General features: G+C 38.3%; 1 protein-coding gene across 3 annotated transcripts in view; it reads right to left on the bottom strand.

Annotated features, from left to right (window-relative positions):
• The window catches only part of SUCLG2 (succinate-CoA ligase GDP-forming subunit beta), a 406,175-nt gene that overhangs the window by 31,067 nt on the left and 353,436 nt on the right, over nucleotides 1-21,672 (bottom strand). The window contains exon 12 of one of the 3 annotated variants that reach the window (XM_063630772.1): nucleotides 4,741-6,325. The exons of 1 other annotated variant lie outside the window; for it this stretch is intronic. In XM_063630772.1, the coding sequence (XP_063486842.1) occupies nucleotides 6,294-6,325 (32 nt within the window). In that variant the 3' untranslated portion in view covers nucleotides 4,741-6,293. Of the gene's footprint in view, nucleotides 1-4,740; nucleotides 6,326-14,182; nucleotides 15,841-21,672 lie in introns of those variants that run through there. One more of the 3 variants, XM_063630771.1, reaches the window with a different exon arrangement.

The following is a 21,672-nucleotide window of genomic DNA, read 5'->3' as shown; positions in this document are numbered from 1 at the left end:
AAATACAAATATATATTTTCTGAAATCAGATTAATGTGTCTAAACCTTTGTTTCTTCAGCTGAGAAAACTAGTGTGTGACATGGAATCCGGGAGGCTTATCTGATAGAAAACAGGGCCAGAGACTGCTCACATTGACCAGTCCTATTCCACTGTGGACCTTTGAGCCTGAGCATCCTCCTATTACGCTTCTTTGTCAACAAATGCACTACTATGCACCCATTACCTTCTGGGCTCTTATCTTCTTGTTTCCTAACCCTCCTATACATAAATAAATTTAATAGACTCAAGTATTTACACAGGTAAGTGAAGCTCAGATCCCAAGAGGATTTTGCTTTAAGTCCTGCAAAAATCCTAAGGCAAAGAGACACCAAGGATTCAGCTCTCTTTGTGAGATGAGGAAGAAGATAAGAGAACTCAAACATGCTGATATCTCTAAAAATTTATCCTGCCTTTAGTCTGTTGCAGGTATAAAGAGTTCTGAGTTCTACTGTTCATTTTTCCCTTTCCTACCTAGAAAATATTCATCTTTCTCTCAGTTTTGATTATCTTTGGACTTGCTTGGGTAGGCAGGAATTTGAGTATATAGGACTAGATTCTAGAACCATGGAGAGATAAGGACATGGTTTTGGTAGTGGTTATGAGTATGGAGCTGTGATGTCAACTCTACCTTTAAGGATTATGGCCTGGACATTGACCAATCAGGCACCCATGAAATGAATGCTGACTGATACAGAAATGATATTGCTGTACTGGTAAATACTAGAAGACTATTAGGTCAGAAATATTATACATGTTGGGTGATTTGATTGAGCTAATTGGAATAGCATTTTATAACCAAGCCAGGAAAGATACTGAAAAAATATGCCTCTCCCCAAGTCAGAGATATTAACAGCAATATAAAATAATTTGTGTTGTATATGCATTTGTATGAATATTATGTATATATTTATACACCAATAAATATATACTCATACAAAAACAAATTAAAGGCCAGGTGCAGTGGCTCATGCCTGTAATCCAAGCACTTTGGGAGGCTGAGGCAGGAGGACTGTTTGAGCCCAGGATTTCAAGACCAGTCTGGGCAACAGAGTAAGACCTTATATCTGCAAATAAAAACATTAGCTGAGCATGGTGGCCTGTACCTGTGGTCCTAGCTACTGGTCCCATCTGAGGTGGGAGGATTGCTTAAGCCTGGGAGGTTGAAGCTGCAGCAAACTATGATTGCACTGCTGCACTCCAGCCTGAGTGACAGAGCAAGACCTCATCTCAAAAAAAACCCCTAAATATATGTATATAGGTATACATATGTACACACACACACACACACACACACCTGTATTCATCCTAAGGTAAATAACAAATAATACGTTGACATGCCAATTTCAAATCTACGCTTCAGAGATTATCAACCAAAAAGAGAGGGAGCTAAGGTTTTGATCCACCAACTCCAGTCAGCTACTAATAGAAAGCTGCTCTGGGAACATTAATTCTCTGGCACTTGCAGCCTGTTCCATGAATGTGCAAGCTGAATGGGCTCCCTTGACCAGAGAAAGCCCTTCGGCAAAGAGACACAGTAGCTCACGATTGGAAGCCTTTGGGTCTCATGGCATGGAAATGGGGAGTGCTTAGGAAATATGGGCAGGCCAGCACTGTCATGGTCTGCCGCAGGAGCCAGCTGCTCCAAGCTGTCTGCCCAGATTCAAGTCCAATGAATGCAAGAAGACCCTCCCTTTCTAATAATTAGTCTGACCAAAGTTCTGGAATGTAAATCTTATAGCCTCTAGTACCTTCCAGTGCAATGCTGTGGTTAGTCAAGCTTGGGCCATGTGACACCACCCAAACCACATGAGTAATTTTTCGTATATTTCAAAATAGCTAGAAAAGAAGAACTGTAATGTTTCCAATACAAAGAAAAGATAAATCTTCAAGGTGACGGATATCCTAATGACCTTGATTTGATCATTAAATATTAGATACATGTATCAAAATAAAACACACATCCCCAAAATACATACAAACATGATATATCATTTAAAATTTTAAAACATACATAAGAAGAGTAGGGAAGGCTGATATCTCTTAGAACTTCAGATATTGGTATATCAGGAATAGGGTAGAATCAATACAAGGCAGAAAAAATAAACCCAAGAAAATGTGACTTGCTGATGTTGCAAGTACTGAAATATAGATACAGTCTTCTTATTGCCATGCAGCCATGAGTTGAAATCTCTTGGAACACATGGCAGTACCTGAATCTCTAAAAGGCCAGCGGTGGGGATCACAATGTTATCCAGCCCTCTGCCTGACACAATTTCTTTTTTTTTTTGCCCTGGGTTTTGGCTGTAGTGGTTGGGAGACCTCGGAAAAAAGAAATTCAGGTAAAAGGAGCCAAAAATTAAAACACAGAGGCAAATGTCAGCCTAGTTATTCTTTCATACAATAGAAGGGTGGAGGGGTTGTAGGAAATAATTGACTTTGTCAATGGGCAGCTTAGGATGGTCAGTATAGAAGACAATCTATTTTAGATTTTACAATATAAAGGCTAAAGAGATTACAGACTTGATCTCCCTAAGAATATAATAATAGGGAGAGAGACTTAGAACCAACGAGCATTGAAAGATGCTTGGTTATATTAGTTATATCTTAAACATTGTAATATTTTATCAGTTCTGTGTCTGACCGATGACAGAACAGGCTATTTTGTTTCATTTAAAGTTTTTTATAAGAATCACATAACTGTCGCTGGGCCCGGTGGCTCACGTCTGTAATCCCAGCACTTTGGGAGGCCGAGGCGGGTGGATCACGAGGTCAAGAGATCGAGACCATCCTGGCTAATGTGGTGAAACTCCGTCTCTACTGAAAATACAAAAAATCAGCCGGGCGTGGTGGCGGGCGCCTGTAGTCCCAGCAACTCGGGAGGCTGAGGCAGGCCTGAACTGGGAGGCAGAGCTTTCAGTGAGCCGAGATCGCACCACTGCACTCCAGCCTAGGTGACAGAGCGAGACTCCATCCCAAAAAAAAAAAAAAAAAAAAAGAATTCCATAACTGTACATTAAGAACAATGCAAATTCTATGTTTGCATACCTAAAAGAAACTATATCGTAACCACATCAAGAGAGAATTTCCCTTCCCAACAGTTTTGACAAAAGTATTGGCCCTCAGAGGCTCCAACCAGAACAGATGTCGACTTCAGAACCAACCACATTGGTTCTGAAGTGCTCCTTTGCAGGAGGAGAGCTCAAATTGCCAGGCCACTTAGAGAAATGTTAGATGAACTTGAGTATTCTCAGTCTTGCTTTGATATATGACTGCCTTGTTTTGTTTATATACAAGAGGTAGAGGAAGAAAGAATGCCACTTGACCTAAAAATTTTTGCATTTGTTCTCATTATATGTATCAGTGTTTGACAAATGATGCTTCCTGATGGAAAGAGCACCACTGGTTTGAGAGCTCTTGTGCTGCATTGTGATACATAGAAAGAAATGTAACTCACATGTGGTTGCTAAAAATTTTTCATGTGCAAACACTTCTTTTGAGGGTATTATAGCATGTGGGATCTGCAAAGAAGTTCCAAAAAGCTGAAATCTACTTTGTGTACTCTGAATTTTAATATGCAGGGAACAGCAGGCTGTCTACCCATACAAATTGGCTTTTAAAACCAAGCATTTAATCTTAAGGCAAATAATCTGTTATTTTAATAATTAATTCAACTCCTTGAAAAAGATGGTTGGAAGCCAGTTACCAAGAGATTTAAAAAATAGTTATTTTATTGGCTTCAACTTTAAATGAAAGTTTAATGTTTAGAATTAGACAAGTGAGGATATAAATGTTTTAATAATAGGTTTAGATTATTTTGATAATAAATTCAAAAGACAATGATAAGTTTGCAGCAACTGGTGAAATAAACAAGGTCAAGAGAGGACTCAGAACAGTGTATGTAGAGGACTTTTGGGGAAAATGAAGAAAGAAAAATATGGAAAGAGAGATGGTCAAGATGCAGCAATTCTTTCCCTTGGTTTTGTGTCAAAGTTCTTTTCTATTTTTACTAGAGTGTCATGAAACATGCAAAAGGATTTCAGAAAACAAAATTTCACAGTGAACTTTTAGTGAGAGAAGTTTTTTGTTTTAAAAAAATATTTAAAATAGAAGAGGTAAAGAATATCAGTACCAGTGGAAAGGGACTAGATAGAAATTCACAAGGACTAGATTTGAGATTTAGCTCTACCACTATCTACATAACTTTGGACAAGTCTTAACCTTACTCTATGCCAGTTTCTTTTAAAAATGAAGATGATGGACTTAATAATCCTAAATATCTCTTTGAACCTTAAATTAAGTGATTCTATGCAACACTTAAAAAAAAAGTTAATGTAAATCTTACAGTCTCCAGTAGGTTCAAGTGCAATGCTGTGGTTGAATCTTAAATCATGTGATTCTAGCCAATATTTTTTTTAAGTTAATGAACTAATGCATTAGAATTCCAACAGAAATCCTAAAGCAGAGATTAGTAGCAATTGTAAGCACTGACATATATTCATATGAGAAATAAAACCAAGTTAGAAACATAATTGAACATTTTCTCAAGCTGGTTTCATGTTCTTCAACAGCCTACATAGTGAGTGATGTTATTTAATAAAAATTAAAAGTCAATAACAAACATTTTTGAGTCATATTTATTTCGTTCAATAAATATAATGAGTGTTTGTAGGCAAGAAAATAATATTTCAACTCTGCTTCCTTTCTTCCTTTTTTCTTCCACTAAAATCTATTGAATTTTCCTTTGGCTTTTTAGGGAGGCTAAAACAAACAAAATCAGTCTAATTTATATACAGTAAGCATCTTCTTCTCATAGGACTCCTTGCCTATGCACTGATTCCTTCCCTGTAGGTGAGCAGTTCAGGGAATAGTATTTATTTGTTAACTCCAGGTGCTAAACGGGTTCAGACATAAAGCACTTTATTGAAGAACCTGGATTCCATAAAAATAATCTCTGCATTTCTTTTATATAAAATGAGATCTGGGACTAAATTCAAAATGTTTTAAGTCTATTTTAAGTAGAATGAAGTCATTGAAGATTGGAAATTGATGTTTAGGTTTCTGGTTTGTTCAAATAAATAGAGCTGCCATTCTTGAGCCAGAGGTTAGAGAAGGAACAGATCTGGGAGGAAAGATGATGACTTCATCCTGTTTGTGTGCATTGGAGGTGCTTTGGAGAGAGTCAAGTGGAACTGTCCTAGGAGACATAGAATGTGTGAGTCTAGAGACTAGTAAAGAGGTTGGGGCTGGAGACATCAGCCTGGGAGCCACTGGCAGGTCCTTCTGGTTTATTAAAACAATAATCCCATGAAAAAGAGTGCCTGAGAATAAAGAGTGCCTGAGACAGACACCTCCCATGCTTTACCTCAGGTATGCAATGCAAAAATTTCATGGGTGAATAAAGTTAACTTCATTTTACTAATGAAGAAACTGAGGCTCAGAGGCAAGCAGACCAGAGGTTTTCCCATGGTGAAACATCCTATACTTTTTCTTAGGTCACAATAATTAAATGTGGCTCTTCCCTCCCCAGCCTCCATTCTAATCAGAATATGCAGTTGCTGGTGGAAATTGGTTAAGGAGGAGATTGTGCCTATGGTTTCTCAAAGAGGACCTGTGTGATTTCTACTTTAGAGGATGTATGCTATCAAATAATGAGAAGAGATCAAATTGAAGAGAAGAAAAGCCACAAGAAATCCTTTTTGCACAATCAGCTACACAGTGGGACAAGTTTGATATTTGTATTATTATTTCTCATCCTTATTTGAGCCTTGCCAGCCCAAGAATTTAATTTTCTTTCAATCCTTTTTCTATTATTATCTTTCTATTTTCATTAAGTGTCTGTCACTGGACTACTCTGTGGTCTGAATTCCAATATCTCATGTAATTGTCAATGCTCACCTGGACTTCAGCATTATCCCACCATCATGGGTTTTTCCTTATTGACCTGTCCAGATCTTTTTTTTTTTTTTTTTTTGTCATTTCAACCTTGACACTGGAAGCCAGTCACAGACACACACACATACACATACACAGCTATTCCTGGAAACACAGGGCTAAGATTGGAGCCTGCTGGGAGTAGGGAGAGAGAAACTATGCAAATTAGATAACTGTAAAGCAAATACCGTAATAACTTGAAGTTTGTGCTAACACACATTTCCAAGACCCAGACAGTCCCCATGGAAACAGGACTTTGCTGTTGCAGTTACATCAGAATTTTCTTAGGTGAGTAATCAGTAACAGCATACACTTTCTTTCCTCATTGTCCTAGCCACAATGGTGAATCCTCAACTGCAAAGAGAGAACAAAAGGAGAGGGATGCTATTGATTCCTGGATGATAGGTAGAATGCCCTCTAGAAAACACCAACAACACTTGAGAGAGGCAACAATGGGAGTTGAAGCAATAAGGTTATTTTTTTTTAACAGACAACAATGAATAAGTACATTTATCTGCAGGCTGGTTAGTAATTTGCTAAAGAGGCTACAGTTCTGGTTAGCTCACTTCTATTAGTGGATATTTACTGTGGCCCAAATATCAAGACTTTATGTTAGAGCCTGGCGAGGGGCAAGTCTAAAAGTCTAAGTTCCATTGAGCTTGGAGCTTATACAATGGTGACGGGTAAGCGTGGAGTTTTTAAAACAATAATATAAAATCTTGAATACAGAATTAAGTACTGGGCATTAGAAGGGCCCCAAGAAAAATGAGGGGCTTTAAAGTGCATGCTTCACTGGTATCTTGATAAATCCACCCCTGATTTTAGAAATAGAGTGTAATAAATAATGACAAATATAAAAACTACAATAACAGCAGCAGTAGCAGCTACTCTGTGCTCAGTGCCTAGCCCTGTGCCAAGCACTTAACATGCATTGTTCCATAAATCAGATATGAATCTCACAACAACCCCATGAATTACAAATCAGTTTTTGCAGACGAGGAAATTCATGCTCAGTAACTTGTTAAAAGACACAAAGTGGTAGAAGTGGATTCAAAATGAGCCTTATTGTTAAAAACAACCTCTTAACTACCAAGATACAAAGTTCTCCATAAGTTCTTGATAGTATTATCACAATATTAAGGGAGGTACCTGAGCGAGTCTTGAGAAGTTCAGAAAAACTTTTTTTCTGGGAAAGATAATACTTAAAGCAGCATTTCTCAACCTTAGCACTATTGACATTTGGAGGCTGGATAATTCTTTGCTGGGGGAGCTGTCCTATGCATTGTAGGGTGTTTAGCAACATCCCTGGTCTCTACCCCGACTAGATGCCAATAGCATCCTCTCTTCAGTTCGGAATAACGAAAAATGTCTCCAGACGTTCCTTAATGTCCCCTTGCGGAGGAGGTGCAAAATCTCCCAGGTGAGAACCAATAACTTAAAGAATGAGTAAGAAGTAACTAGATGAGAAAGTGGCAAGGTTTGGTGGGGTGGGGGGAGGGGCACTCCAGAAAGAGGGTGCAGCGAAAACAAAGGGAGAGTAGCAAAAAATAGCATGACAGCCACGGTGGGTACCTGTCAGGTAATGAAAGCAGGCAACTGGATGCTACTTGAGGCTACAGCCCATGGCGGGGGATTTGTTGGTGGCAAAGTAGGAAGGTACCAGTTTACACAGGTCATTGTGTTACATGCTAAGGAGTTAAAGTTTTATCCTATAAGAAGGAACAGCAAATATAAAACTCTCATAACACCTGATAGGGACAGGATCACAGGTACATTTTTCAATTGTTACTCTCATTCCTTTGTGGATAATGTATCTGATGGGGACAAGTCCACTTCAGTTAAATTTGCCTTTTTCTTTGCTACTTTTTTCTTTTCTTTTTTTTTTTTGGAAACAGGGTCTTGCTGTGCTGCCCAGCCTGGAGTGCAGTGGTGCAATCATGGCTCACTGAAGCCTCCACTTACAACTCCTGGACTCAGGCGATCCTCTCACCTGAGCCTCCTGAGTAGCTAGGACTGTAGGCACTTGGCACCACACCTGGTAAATTTTTCTTATCATAGGATCTCGCTACGTTGACCAGGCTGGTCTCCAACTTCTGGCCCCAAGTGATTTTCCCGCCTCTGCCTCCCAAAGTGCCGAGACTATCGTCTGGCCCTTCATGATCTCTAGATATTACCAAAAGTCCCAGAGAAATGAGTGCATGGATGGCTTAATGACAACCCACTTTCTTCTCTGGAAGAAGGAACTCAGTACAGCCCTACCAGAAAGTGGGATGGCAATGCCATCTTCAGACTTAAGTGTTGGGGAGGCCTTTTCTGCTAACCAACAGCAAATGTTTTACAAGAGAAACGGGGCACAGAGCAGATGAAGGCAACCATGGAAAATCTGTATGAAGTATCCACTCTGTTGATCTGTGCTTAAAATACAGAAGGGAAAGTAAAGAATCAAAAATGAGTCCATGAGCATTCCACTTGGCTTGCGTCCAGACTGAACAATTTGAATGTTAAGAGCAGGATTTTGATAGTATGGCAGACATTGCTCATTGCCCAGCCAACCCATTCTCCCCTTTGTCCTTACTAACAACATCCTGATTTTGTGTAGGCAACAATGCTCCCAGCTAAAATTACCTACTTTGCCAGACTCCTATGCAGTTAGAGGTGGCCCAGTAACCCTGGCAAATAAGATGCATGCAGGCATTACTGGATTGAGCTTCCAAAAAAAGCTTTCAAAAGGGTCAGGCTCAACTGCATGACCCTTTGGGCTTTTGAACCTCTTTACCTGGAAATGAGACCTAAAGCTAAAAATGAAACAACTATCTTGTTATCATGAGGTGACTATCATGAAGATGAAAACCTCCACACCAAACAGGTGGAAAGAAAAGTTGGAAAGAGGTGGAGAGAATGGTTCAATCTTTGATGTATCACTGCTGCATTGCATCCCTCAAAATGTCTCAATTGTTTTATGCAGCTGAGCAAATTCGTGATCTCAAACAGCAACTCAAGCAACTCCAGGAAAGAAAAAAAAAATTGACCACAGGAGGAGATACCTAAGATAATCCTGGTGATACTTTCGGTGCTACAAGAAAAAAATAATCCTCGCACCCGAGAAGAAACAATGAAATCTTATTTTTTGTGTAAATTTCTAATCCTGTTTTGTTCAAGCATTTGAACTGTTGGATAAGATTTTTTTGAGTGCCGCTAAGAAAGGTATTATCAACCTAGAATGCACCAGAAAGAAACCAGCAGAAAGATTACAAACAGCTTTTGTAAACCCTTGTCCGGCGTTTACCAGAAAGAGCAGCAAAAATTAACAAAAGCAGAAATTTTAGTTAAAATAAAAAGCAACTCAACTCTGATTCCTGAGACATGTAACACAGGACGTCTATCAACCCATTTACCCTCATCCAACTCAAATGACTACCAAACTTTAAAATTGGCAGGTCATGTTGGGAAGACATCTTACTCCTTGTATTACAGATCTGTTGACACGTCAGTAGCATTTTCCTTTGCAAGTTATAAAATTTCCTTTCCCCAGTCTTCAAATAGGCACTTCTGCCTCCCCAAAGTCTCTTTTGTCACAAACTGCCATAACCCACCAATCAGGGAAACAAATTTCAGTTCATAAAAGAAAACCATGGGTGACCTACTGAGTACCACAGTTTCATTTCCATAACAAAGACTGATACACAACCCATGACCAAAGTCTGGAACAGCTATGAATAACTGTGGCTGAATAGTCTATTTTCTGTTGGGATTCATATCAAACTCTATGTTTGAACTTGAGATACAAGAACTTTTGTATTATAATACATAAACCCTAGGTATTGAGTTTGAATTGTCTGCATTTATTGTCCATGGGTAATAAAAACTCATTGTTTCTCAATGTTTGTGTAACTAAACTTTATCAGCCAGAGCTAATCTTTAATTCAGAAGTTTGAGCAGTCTGTCAAGCAATACCTGGTGAAAGGAAATCTGGAAGGTTCTTGACAGGCCCTCCTGAATATGGAAATTTAATGAATTAACCTTACTAATTCATTGGTGAGAAACAGTAAACCAGCATGCGTCAGTGGGCACGTGTGTGGGCATGTGGTAGAAGAGGGTATAAGGAAGTAAAAATAATTTTCTTAGTATAGATGCACAAAGTATTTTTAACATAAGGAAATACTAATTACCATTCTTCAATGGGTAGCCTAGGGAATCCATAGATTGGAGGAGTAGCCATAAGCAAAATGTAATAAAAATATTGGGATTGCATCATAATGGGGTGGGATTGTACAAGTTAATTGGATATGAACAGACTCTCAAGAAGACTCTCAAGAACATGCATTTTAAATGTCTGTAGTCTTCATCTATTTTTTCCTTTTTTAACCTTCGTGCGATATTTGCAGTGTTTACATGGAGTGGAATTGTGGCATATTTTCCATAAAATACTCAGTTTAAAAAATTTATTTTTAAAAAGATTTTCCATCACTTTTTTTAAAGTTATAAATATTCCCCATCCAGTACTCTCTTTTCACTATCTCCCACTGGAAATACTGCAATTTCTCTAGCACTAGACAAATGACCATTGGTTTTATACTACAAAAGTTATATTATTCTTGATTTGATCCTAAGCCAGGTAGAATGTTGCTTTGAATTCAAACCCTTGCTAAAACACAGAGCACACAAAAAGTCTTCATTAATAAAGATTTATGATATTCCATGTATCAATATACCTAATTCACACGGACACAAACTATAAGAAATACCTTTCATAATTGGAAATCTAGATATAATTTGGGCTGCAGGCATAGTGTGATCAAGGCTCTGGCTCATTTTCTTTGGGTTTCTCTTGCCATTGCTTTTGTCTAAGAAAGATTTGTTCTTAGGTAACTTCCCTTTTGTCTGCAGCACATCTATCAGTATGAAGTAGGATATTGCAAAAGAGTGGAACTTCTCCCCAACCCTAAAAGCCTTTTGCTAGTTGAACTGGTTGGGAGACATGACTGATTAGGCTTCTGGACCAATCACAGGAAAAAGCTTTCCTAGACTTGGCTAGTCAGGATGTACTCCTGGTGCTGGGGATAGAACTAGTTTCAGGGGCATCACATGCCGTTGTAGGAAGAAGGGTGGTACTGAGACTTAAATAGAGGAGGAAGAAAGAAATGGCTGCTAGAGAAATAATCGACAAAGTCTACTGCACCCTGCGTTAATGAAATCCTAGAAAAGAGCCTGAATGTGAAACAGATGAGAGACAGGGGCATCTGTCTCTTGGTGGGGCATTTCTAAGACTCACATTTGTGAATTTTTATTTTATTTTTCTTAAGAGGCACAAGATCTTGCTCTATTGTCCAGGCTGGAGTGTAGTGGAAGGATGACAGCTCACCGTAGCCTCAAACTTCTCAGCTCAAGTGATCCTCTCACCTTGGCTTCTTAAATAGCTGGGACTAAAGGTGTATGCCACAAGGACTAACTAATTTTTAAAATTTTTGTGGAGATGGGGTCCAACTGTGTTACGCAGGCTGGTTTCATACTCCTGGGGTCAAGTGCTCCTCCTGCCTTGGCCTCCCAAAGCGCTGGGATTACAGGTGTGAGCCACATGGCTGACCTGTTTGTGAATTTTAATAGATGATTGGTCAATAAACCAAAGTAAAAGAAGAATCATGCAATATTTAGCTCTGTGAGTAGCCATTACTGGTTAGGAAGAAAACTTGAATGTGAATGGGATGTTGATTTCGTGTGTCACGTAGAACTCGAGATGTTCATATTTTTGCAGGAAACCATAAATTCCTACGCCTGAGGAAGTACTTGAAACATTAGGTTCAGCCTTTGCTTGCAGGTAGGCAGGTAGGCAGGGAGGTAAATGTCTAAACTTGTGATTTCCAGGCCTTTATAGACATCTTGCCATGCTTTCATGGGATTTTTCATAGCTTAAATTCTTAACAGCAAAATTAATGGGTCAAAGAATGTTTCCATTTAAACATTTGATAACTGTTGCCAAAATATGCTTTGAAATGTCATGCCAACGTGCACTATCCACCACAGTATTTTAAAGCACAATTTTCACATTTTTGCCAGCATTAGACGTTATCAAATCTTAAATTCCTACTAATCTGATAGATAATTTAAGTAATGTTTTAAGCATCTTTAAATACAAGCACGGTTGAATCTCTTTTTATATTTTATTAACTCTTAATTTGTATTTCTTTAATTATTCTTAGAGTGCTGATTTATCATATGTTTATACTAATTCTGCTGCCATTTGCAGCAGAATTAGTTGTGTTTTATAATGTCCTCTGTAAGCGCTAAGGAATTAAGAGCCATCTTACAGCAGAATGGGTGCCAAGTAGTTTTGTTACCTAGTTTGTAATTTATCGGTTTTATTTGACCTGGGGATACTGAGGAGGCCAAGCATGTGCCTAAGATTATTTGCTCTAAATATAATTTATCTTAGCCAGCTTTTTGATAAGTGGAGTGATTAGACAAGTTGGGATGATTTTTCTAAGATGAGCTCATTATTCTCTGGTGAAGTCTACATCAATGATCATGGGATGGCGGGACTACTCATATGTTCAGTTTGACAATTTTTGAGTGTGAAATGCAAGAAACTTTGTTTAAAACATTGGCTAGAAGACCTCTGCCTCTCCCTTTGCAAGAGGCAACAGGAGTAGTATTGGGTTAGAAAGCAATCAAGCAATCAGGTTAACAGCATAAATTAAATAGAATCAGCTAATGGGGGCAGTTCCTCCACTTCCATTTCAATTTCTCCTGTCTTTGTGCTCTTCCTCACATCCAAAGATCCATTCATCCTGCGCCGTCCCTCACTCACTATGTCCCAGGCTCCCGACCTGTGGGGAATACCTATCACAGCCAAACTCTCTCCTGCCTCAGGGCCTTTGCATTTGCTATCCCCCCTTCTAGCCTTCTTCCAGGGCTGTCCACAAGGCTGGCTTTTCTCTTCCAGTATCATTGGAAGGTCATCTCCTCAGAGGTGGCCCCAGCTTTCTTTTATTACAAGACTCTTCTTCTTTCTTTCCTGGTCCTTATCACAATTACTTAATGGTATGATTTTTTTTTAACGTAAAGTGGAATCTTTTTAAAAAATAATCATTTTGCTTGTTTACTTACGTACTTTATAGAAAATAGGCTCCAAGAGAGTAGGATCTTGATTGTCCAGTTTGCACTAAATTTGTAAAATGTCTCTGTTTTGTGCTTGAGCAATGGAAACATTTCCAGGCCTCCGTAGGAATCAAATGATGGAAATACACTTCCCTAGGCTTCAGCAGGATGGATTACAAAGTCAAGGCTTCTTTCCATGATGCTGTTGAACAGAGAGTATTTACAATAATTCACAACTCCCCATCCCCTGCTAAAAAAACCTGCAATTATAAGCACAATTGATACTATGTTTCAAGTTGAAAGTATACTTGCCATCAATTTAGCTTGTGTTGCAGTAACACTTTTAACCAGAGCTATAATTATGCTCACGGTATGAAAAGTTACATCAGTTTATACTGACACTTGATTGCTCAGTTCATCATTACCAAATGTCTATAAAAATGAACTGGAAGCTGGAAGCATATCTTTGACTCACTCTCTTGCTTAATTACATTTATGAAGAGAAGTAATTGGTCACATATATTATCCAGGGTTTAGAAGTTTGCATTTAACAATATTTGTCACAAGAATAGCACTAGCAAAAGGAAAGGCAAAACCAATACTATGCTTTCATTAAATATGTATATATATAAAAATATAGGTGTATACTTAAACATAAAGACATTTTACGTGTACTTTTTATGTTTTTATATATAAGTATATGTTTTATTCAATTTATTTGTATTTGCATACATGTATATATGTATACAAAGAATATGTAATATCTATTTATGTTATGTATATTATTTACACAAAATGCATTATTTTTATACATATAAAGAACAATTTGCCTGATCTATTAAATGCAAAATATCTAAAGTAGCAACTGTTTGGGTATAACCTAGATGTCATTTTTCATAAATTACACAGTCACTGCATTACAAATATTCCTTTTGATTTGTTATCTTATGTAGTCATCATGCCTAAATTAAATAGACATTTTCAACTCATAAGAAAGGGAAATCTGAGTCCTTTAAGGAACAATTATCAGTTGAATCTTAATCTTTCCCATATTCTCTCTACTTGTGTGTCTGATCTTTTATTTATTTATTTATTTATTTATTTATTTATTTATTTATGTAGACAGAGTCTCACTCTGTTGCCCAGGATGAAGTGCAGTGGCGTGATCTCTGCTCATTGCAACCTCTGCCTTCCAGGTTCAAGCGATTCTCCTGCCTTGGCCTCCCGAGTAGCTGGGACTACAGGTATGCACCATCATGCCTGGCTAATTTTTGTATTTTTAGTAGAGACGGGGTTTCGCCATGTTGTTCAGGCTGGTCTCAAACTTCTGACCTTGGGTGATCCTCCCGCTTCGGCCTCCCAAAGTGCTGTGATTACAGGCATGAGCCACCACGCCCAGCCTCTGATTTCTTCTTAATGTCCTCAGATATTTTTACACTTTACAATGTAAAGTACAAAAATACCTCTTCTCTGAGGTTGGGAAGGTACTTGCTATTTAGAAAAAGTCAGGAAACATCCTCTCCTGAAAAGTATTCTTACTGTCTGATAATTATTCAATCATGACTCAGTTGCTTTATGCCTGCAATATGAGAGGTACTTATGACAGAACACTGTGGTCTCTATCATAGCCCTATTACTATGGCTGATGAATGCCAGAGTGGGAGACAAGATAGGAAAGTGGTCATTGTTTAACACACTTCTTCCCAGAGCTAGTCTCTGGCATTCAACTTTCTAAGAGTTGGGCTTCAGGACCATTGCATACATCATTAATAACCAGACACAGCCTACAGACCTTACCCCAAAAGGCCTCTATTAGAATGGGATTCAATATACGCCCTCATCTGTGTTAGAGTACAGGAAGTCTGTGGAGACTGACGGTGAGCATCTTTAATAATCGCTTTGCTGTAAATCCTGGAAGCACGGTGTTAGGGTAACAAAACAGGAAAAAGAAGAGACTCTTTTGAAAACCAGCCCCAGGATACGCAACCTTAGCCAGCAGCTGAATTTGATCAACTCCAGTAACAAGGGCTGGTGATGTTATCCATTACCATCAGTTATTTAGGTTTACCCAGGCGAGGAGAACCGGATCGACAACCTTTTCATTGCCTGACCCCCAAACCGTATCCTCTGCCTCTAAGTCTTTTGGGTGAAAAGGCCTTGGGGCCTAAGAAAAGTTTCCAGGGAATCTCATGTTTCTAAAAGTGACTATTTCAATGTTGATAAAAATTGGGCAGCAATATGGCCCACTCTAATCTCAGCGGAGCCAAGGTGAGAGGGAAGTCCCTGTCAGACAACAGAGAAACTGTCTCTTGCTCCTTGCCAAATACAAAAGACGCTTTCCCTTTATTAGTCTTGCTAGCGGTCTATCAATTTTGTTGATCTTTTCAAAAAACCAGCTCCTGCATTCATTAATTTTCTGAAGGGTTTTTTGTGTCTCTATTTCCTTCAGTTCTACTCTGATTTTAGTTATTTCTTGCCTTCTGCTAGCTTTTGAATGTGTTTGCTCTTGCTTTTCTAGTTCTTTTAATTGTGATGTTAGGGTGTCAATTTTGGATCTTTCCTGCTTTCTCTTGTGGGCATTTAGTGCTATAAATTTCCCCCTACACACTGCTTCGAATGTGTCCCAGAGATTCTGGCATGTTGTGTCTTTGTTCTTGTCGGCTTCAAAGAACATCTTTATTTCTGCCTTCATTTTGTTATGTACCCAGTGGTCATTCAGGAGCATGTTGTTCAGTTTCCATGTAGTTGAGCGGTTTTGAGTGGGTTTCTTAATCCTATAAAAGAGGATACAAACAAATGGAAGAACATTCCATGCTCAGGGGTTGGAAGAATCAATATCGTAAAAATGGCCATAATGCCCAAGGTAATTTATAGATTCAATGCCATCCCCATCAAGCTACCAATGACTTTCTTCACAGAATTGGAAAAAACTACTTTAAAGTTCATATGGAACCAAAAAAGAGCCCACATCGCCAAGTCAATCCTAACCCAAAAGAACAAAGCTGGAGGCATCATGCTACCTGACTTCAAACTATACTACAAGGCTACAGTAACCAAAACAGCATGGTACTGGTACCAAAACAGAGATATAGATCAATAGAACAGAACAGAGCCCTCAGAAATAACGCCACTTATCCACAACTATCTGATCTTTGACAAACCTGACAAAAACAAGAAATGGGGAAAGGATTCCCTATTTAATAAATGGTGCTGGGAAAACTGGCTAGCTACATGTAGAAAGCTGAAACTGGATCCCTTCCTTACACCTTATATAAAAATTAATTCAAGATGGATTAAAAACTTATATGTTAGACCTAAAATCATAAAAACCCTAGATGAAAACCTAGGCAATACCATTCAGGACATAGGCATGGGCAAGGACTTCATGTCTAAAACACCAAAAGCAATGGCAACAAAAGCCAAAATTGACAAATGGGATCTAATTAAACTAAAGAGCTTCTGCACAGCAAAGGAAACTACCATCAGAGTGAACAGGCAACCTACAGAATGGGAGAAAATTTTCACATCCTACTCATCTGACAAAGGGCTAATATCCAGAATCTACAATGAACTCAAACAAATTTACAAGAAAAAAACAAACAACCCCATCAAAAAGTGGGTGAAGGACATGAACAGACACTTCTCAAAAGAAGACATTTATGTAGCCAAAAAACACATGAAAAAATGCTCATCATCACTGGCCATCAGAGAAATGCAAATCTAAACCACAATGAGATACCATCTCACACCAGTTAGAATGGCCATCATTAAAAAGTCAGGAAACAACAGGTGCTGGAGAGGATGTGGAGAAATAGGAACACTTTTACACTGTTGGTGGGACTGTAAACTAGTTCAACCATTGTGGAAGACAGTGAGGTGATTCCTCAGGGATCTAGAACTAGAAATACCATTTGACTCAGCCATCCCATTACTGGGTATATACCCAAAGGACTATAAATCATGCTGCTATAAAGACACATGCGCACTTGTGTTTATTGCAGCACTATTCCCAATAGCAAAGACTTGAAACCAACCCAAATGTCCAACAACGATAGACTGGATTAAGAAAATGTGGCACATATACACCATGGAATACTATGCAGCCATAAAAAATGATGAGTTCATGTCCTTTGTAGGGACACGGATGAAACTGGAAATCATCATTCTCAGTAAACTATCGCAAGGTCAAAAAACCAAACACCGCATGTTCTCACTCATAGGTGGGAATTGAACAATGAGAACACATGGACACAGGAGGGGGAACATCACACACCGGGGACAGTTGTGGGGTGTCCTAGTGCTAAATGACGAGTTAATGGGTGCGGCACACCAACATGGCACATGGATACATATGTAACAAACCTGCACATTGTGCACATGTACCCTAAAACTTAAAGTACAGTAAAAAAAAAAAAGACGCTTTCCCGAAGGTTCAACACCTCTCTTCAAAATTCTCACTTTTTTCAAATCTGCTTTATTCATTTGCACTTAGGATCAAAGCATGTCCTCATTTGCACAGTAGTAGGTACTTGTTGGAATAATATCCGGTTGTGACATAACAGCTATGACATGAACCAGATATCAAATTAGAAATCCCACAGGACTACAGAGAACTGAAAAATGTTTTCTCTTCCCAACACCCCACTCTACAGCCATTCTAACATGTGGTGTTTTGATACATTCTGATGGGATGTGCTGAGTCTCATTCATATTAATTTGGCCCTCAATATGAATACAAGCATGTATATTGAATGAGAGGAATAAGCCAGATATCCCCCCACGTTGCCTTCAATCCATGTGATGCTTTTCCTGCAGCTGGCGCTGTAGTGGAGAAGTCCTTTTGTTTGCTTACTGAAACATAAATCTACCAGAAGAGCCTAACTCTAAATTACTGTTGCATTTCTGATGGAAAGCTGCCACATAATTTAAATTCCAACAGCTCTACAGGTTCTCATATTTCTTATTTGTAACTTGCCACCTCACAGACAAAGTGCTTTGTACTATCATTTTAATAAATAGTCTTTGAGCAAAAGCTGTTTTTCTTTGTGTCCAAATTCCATCTTTTTTTCTCTCTCTCTCTCTCTTTACTGACACATCCTGAGATTCAATAAAGGCCTTGAAAAGTCATTTCATTTCAAAGGTAGCCATTACATTTCAACAGCGAATAAACCAAATGACCAAATAGAACGATGACTTCAAACCACCAGAGGAGGTGAGTGAGTGACAATCCTGGTTTGTCATTTCCTCTGAAGAGAAAGGACGTCGTTGATTTCTCTTGTTCAGCCACTTAGTTGTGAGTAAACATTATTTTTTAGAAAATCAGTTTTCTCGGGTTTTCTCATCAATGAAGTCTCTTATCCATAACAGTAGATAATTACCTAGCGCATTTGTGAAAATGGAGTCTATCTTCACGATAGAGACGGTACTTAGATATGGATTGAGCCCAATTAGATTCACCGTCCGAGCTATGAAGAAAAGGATATCACACGACTTTTAATCTTGTATTAAAAAAAAAGATTAAACTGTCAATATTATGATGAGCTGCCGTGACAAGCCCTGTGATAGAACCTCTCTCAGAGCTGCTTCTAATGATATGTATGCAAGGCATAGATTTTTCCTGATAATGCATGTAATTAGAGTACAGAACAAAATGTTCTGTTCAAATTCATGACATGCCCAACTAATAAAGGAAGAGAGAATAAGGCCCTTACTATTTATTTACATGAAAAAGCTTCAGTACAGGATATACTTTAGAGAAATTAGTTTTTAATCTAGGTGACTAGATGAGATTTTGACCTTGAACTGTTTTCTGAGTTGACTTGTGAGAATTTATGCAGAAATAAGACTGTAATGCTTACAAACCAGACAGGCATTGCTTTTTTTTCATTAATTCCTGAACGTCTTATATAGTCAAGAGAAGCAGAAAATTGGTCCTTTTAAAAGCTCACCTTATGAGAATTTGCTTTTATGAAACGTAATCAGCAAAAGCTGATAGGCATCTTAGCGGGAATGTATTCTTTTTAAATGTAGACATTCGAGAAGTTAGATACATTGATTCAGTGGTAATGATTCTCCACTGACCTGTATAAAACAGAAATCTTTAGTTGTATATTGTTATGAATATATTTGGGAGGGCTCTTGCTATCATTGTATCAGCTCTTCAGGGTGAATTATGGACCCTACCATCAGCACTTGAAAGAAAGCTTTATATCAACTCTTGTGTTTATTTTTCCATGTAAATGTTAGTGTCACATCTACTGGATAGATGAACGAAATTACTTTTAAGAGGTTTTTTGCCCCCTCATTTTTAAAAACAATGGCTGATATCAACAGTATCCAGGTAATGGATCATGTAACAGCAGTAATCTACACTTACAATGCAATAGAAAGTGGCTAAGCATGAGATAAAAGGCAAAGGCCTCATGTACGTTTCAACACCACTTGACACACTAATTAAGTAAGAGCAGCTGTCATATTCCTCATGTAGATATGAAATATAAAAGCAGTCTGGCCCATATTAGTAAAAGGCACCAAGATCCACTTGAATGCCTAAGCCAGAAAGCGAGGTCATCATTGCTTCCTTTCTTTATCTTTTCTTCCACTTTGAAACCATCAACAACTTCTATCAATTTTCTCTTCCCACTCATATCACAGATTTGTCTCTTCTTTTTGGCTCCAGCCTGGCTCAGACTATCATTTCTGATTGCCTAGTCTTCTAAAAGTTGGTTTTGTTGTTGTTGTTATCTCTCCATCCTTGGCCTCCTCTAATCCATCTTCCACAAAGCACACAAATAATCAGATTATATTGATCTAGCTTAAAACTTTCAATGGCTTCCCCTTGCATTTAGAGTAAATCCAAATGCACTAAACTCAGATCCTTAAGATCTAGCCTCTTCTTCTGTGTCTCACGTCATCTCCTATGGAGCCAACAACACCATAGCCATAATCTTCAGCCATCCTCATTTTCTTTGCTACTTCCAGGCATACTATTTCCTCTGCCTGGGTCATTCCTCACCCTGCTCCTTCCTCATATCTCAGCTAAAATAGCCTCTCTTCTTGGTTGTAGTGTCTGGAGTAATCTTGCCCTACTCACGAATTGCCTTTGTTGTGCTTATCAAAATCTGTAATTATTTTGGGTGTAAACCTCTTTATTTGTCCATCTTCCTATGACAATTAAGGCAGACACACTGTGTGTCTTGGTTGTTATCACACCTACATATCTACAAGTCCTCCACCAAAATTGGCTGAATGAATACATGAACATATTACAATAGCACTTTCATAGGGAGAGGCTGCTAAAATGTAGAGATGAAGATAAATTCCAGAGGAAGGAAACTGCCTGTCCTTGATTTGCTTTTATGTTCTGGAATCATAGATTTCCCCCACTCAAATATTAAATGTGCAATTATACATACTTTTCACAGGGAGAAAGGGGGGAGGAATGAATACTCTCATATATTGCAGTCATAAAGCTTGCTTAAAGTATCTATTTTGGCTGGGCGTGCTGGCTCACACTTGTAATTTCAGCACTTTGGGAGGCCGAGGCAGGTGGATCACTGGAGGTCAGGAGTTTGAGACCAGCCTGGCCAACGTGGCAAAACCCTGTCTCTACTAAAAGTACAAAAATTAGCCGAGTGTGGTGGCAGGTATCCGTAGTTCCATGTACTTGGGAGGCTGAGGCAAGAGAATTGCTTGAACCCGGGAGATGGAGGTTGCAGTGAGCTGAGATTATGTCACTGCACTCCAGCCTGGGCAACAAGAGCTAGACTCCATCTCAAAAAAAAAAAAAAAAGTGTCTATTTTATTTGTGAGTGAGTGAGCCAGATTTTTTTTCTGGAAGTGAGCTACACCCTCCTGAAAGCTGTGCTATCTCTTTTGGGCCACTTAAGTAACAAAGATACTAAAATTGTTAACGCATCCCCAAGTGCTGCATTTATTGCCAAAGCACATGTACTCTGGTTATTTCCACTTGTGTCTATTCACTGTACGGAACAAGTGTAGCAGGCTTGTAAAGAAGTAAAAAACTTCTTGGCTGACATTATTAAATCCTTTGTAAAGCAAGGTACAAGAAGAGAGCTGAAGAAACTGTGTTACAAAAATATGTAAGAAAAATAAAAGATGTCATGGACACATGTATGTTTTGAGTGGACAAAATATTTTACAATGTTCTTGTATTTTAAGTACTGTTTTCTTATTATTATTTATTGCCCAAAGAAAATTCAGAAAGCAAGTAAAAAGTAGTTAATGAACAAACTACAGTTGTACTTACTGAACTGATGTAATTGTCAAAGGTATAAATTTTATTCCATATAATTTAAAACATAAAATGTAGCGAATATAAACATATTAAGGAATATAAAAAGCTGTATGTAAATTTTAAGAAAAAATGGTAAAAATAATATGAAAAGTTGATTTTGAAGACACATATCTAACTCCAATCGTTATGAGTACATTGTTCTCTGCAATTAGGGATAATTTAAAGGCAATTTTCATAAACATGGCTAAAATGTTAGTATAATATTCATTTTCATATACCAGGGACAGGCACCGTCAAATGTAATTCATCCAGTCAAATAAATTAGTATATCCATTTAAGGTTAGGCACT

This window comes from Symphalangus syndactylus, chromosome 21, assembly GCF_028878055.3.
Source record: "Symphalangus syndactylus isolate Jambi chromosome 21, NHGRI_mSymSyn1-v2.1_pri, whole genome shotgun sequence".
Taxonomy (NCBI): Eukaryota; Metazoa; Chordata; class Mammalia; order Primates; family Hylobatidae; genus Symphalangus; species Symphalangus syndactylus.
Note: the sequence above shows the minus strand (reverse complement) of the source record. Positions and strands in the feature narration are given on the sequence as shown.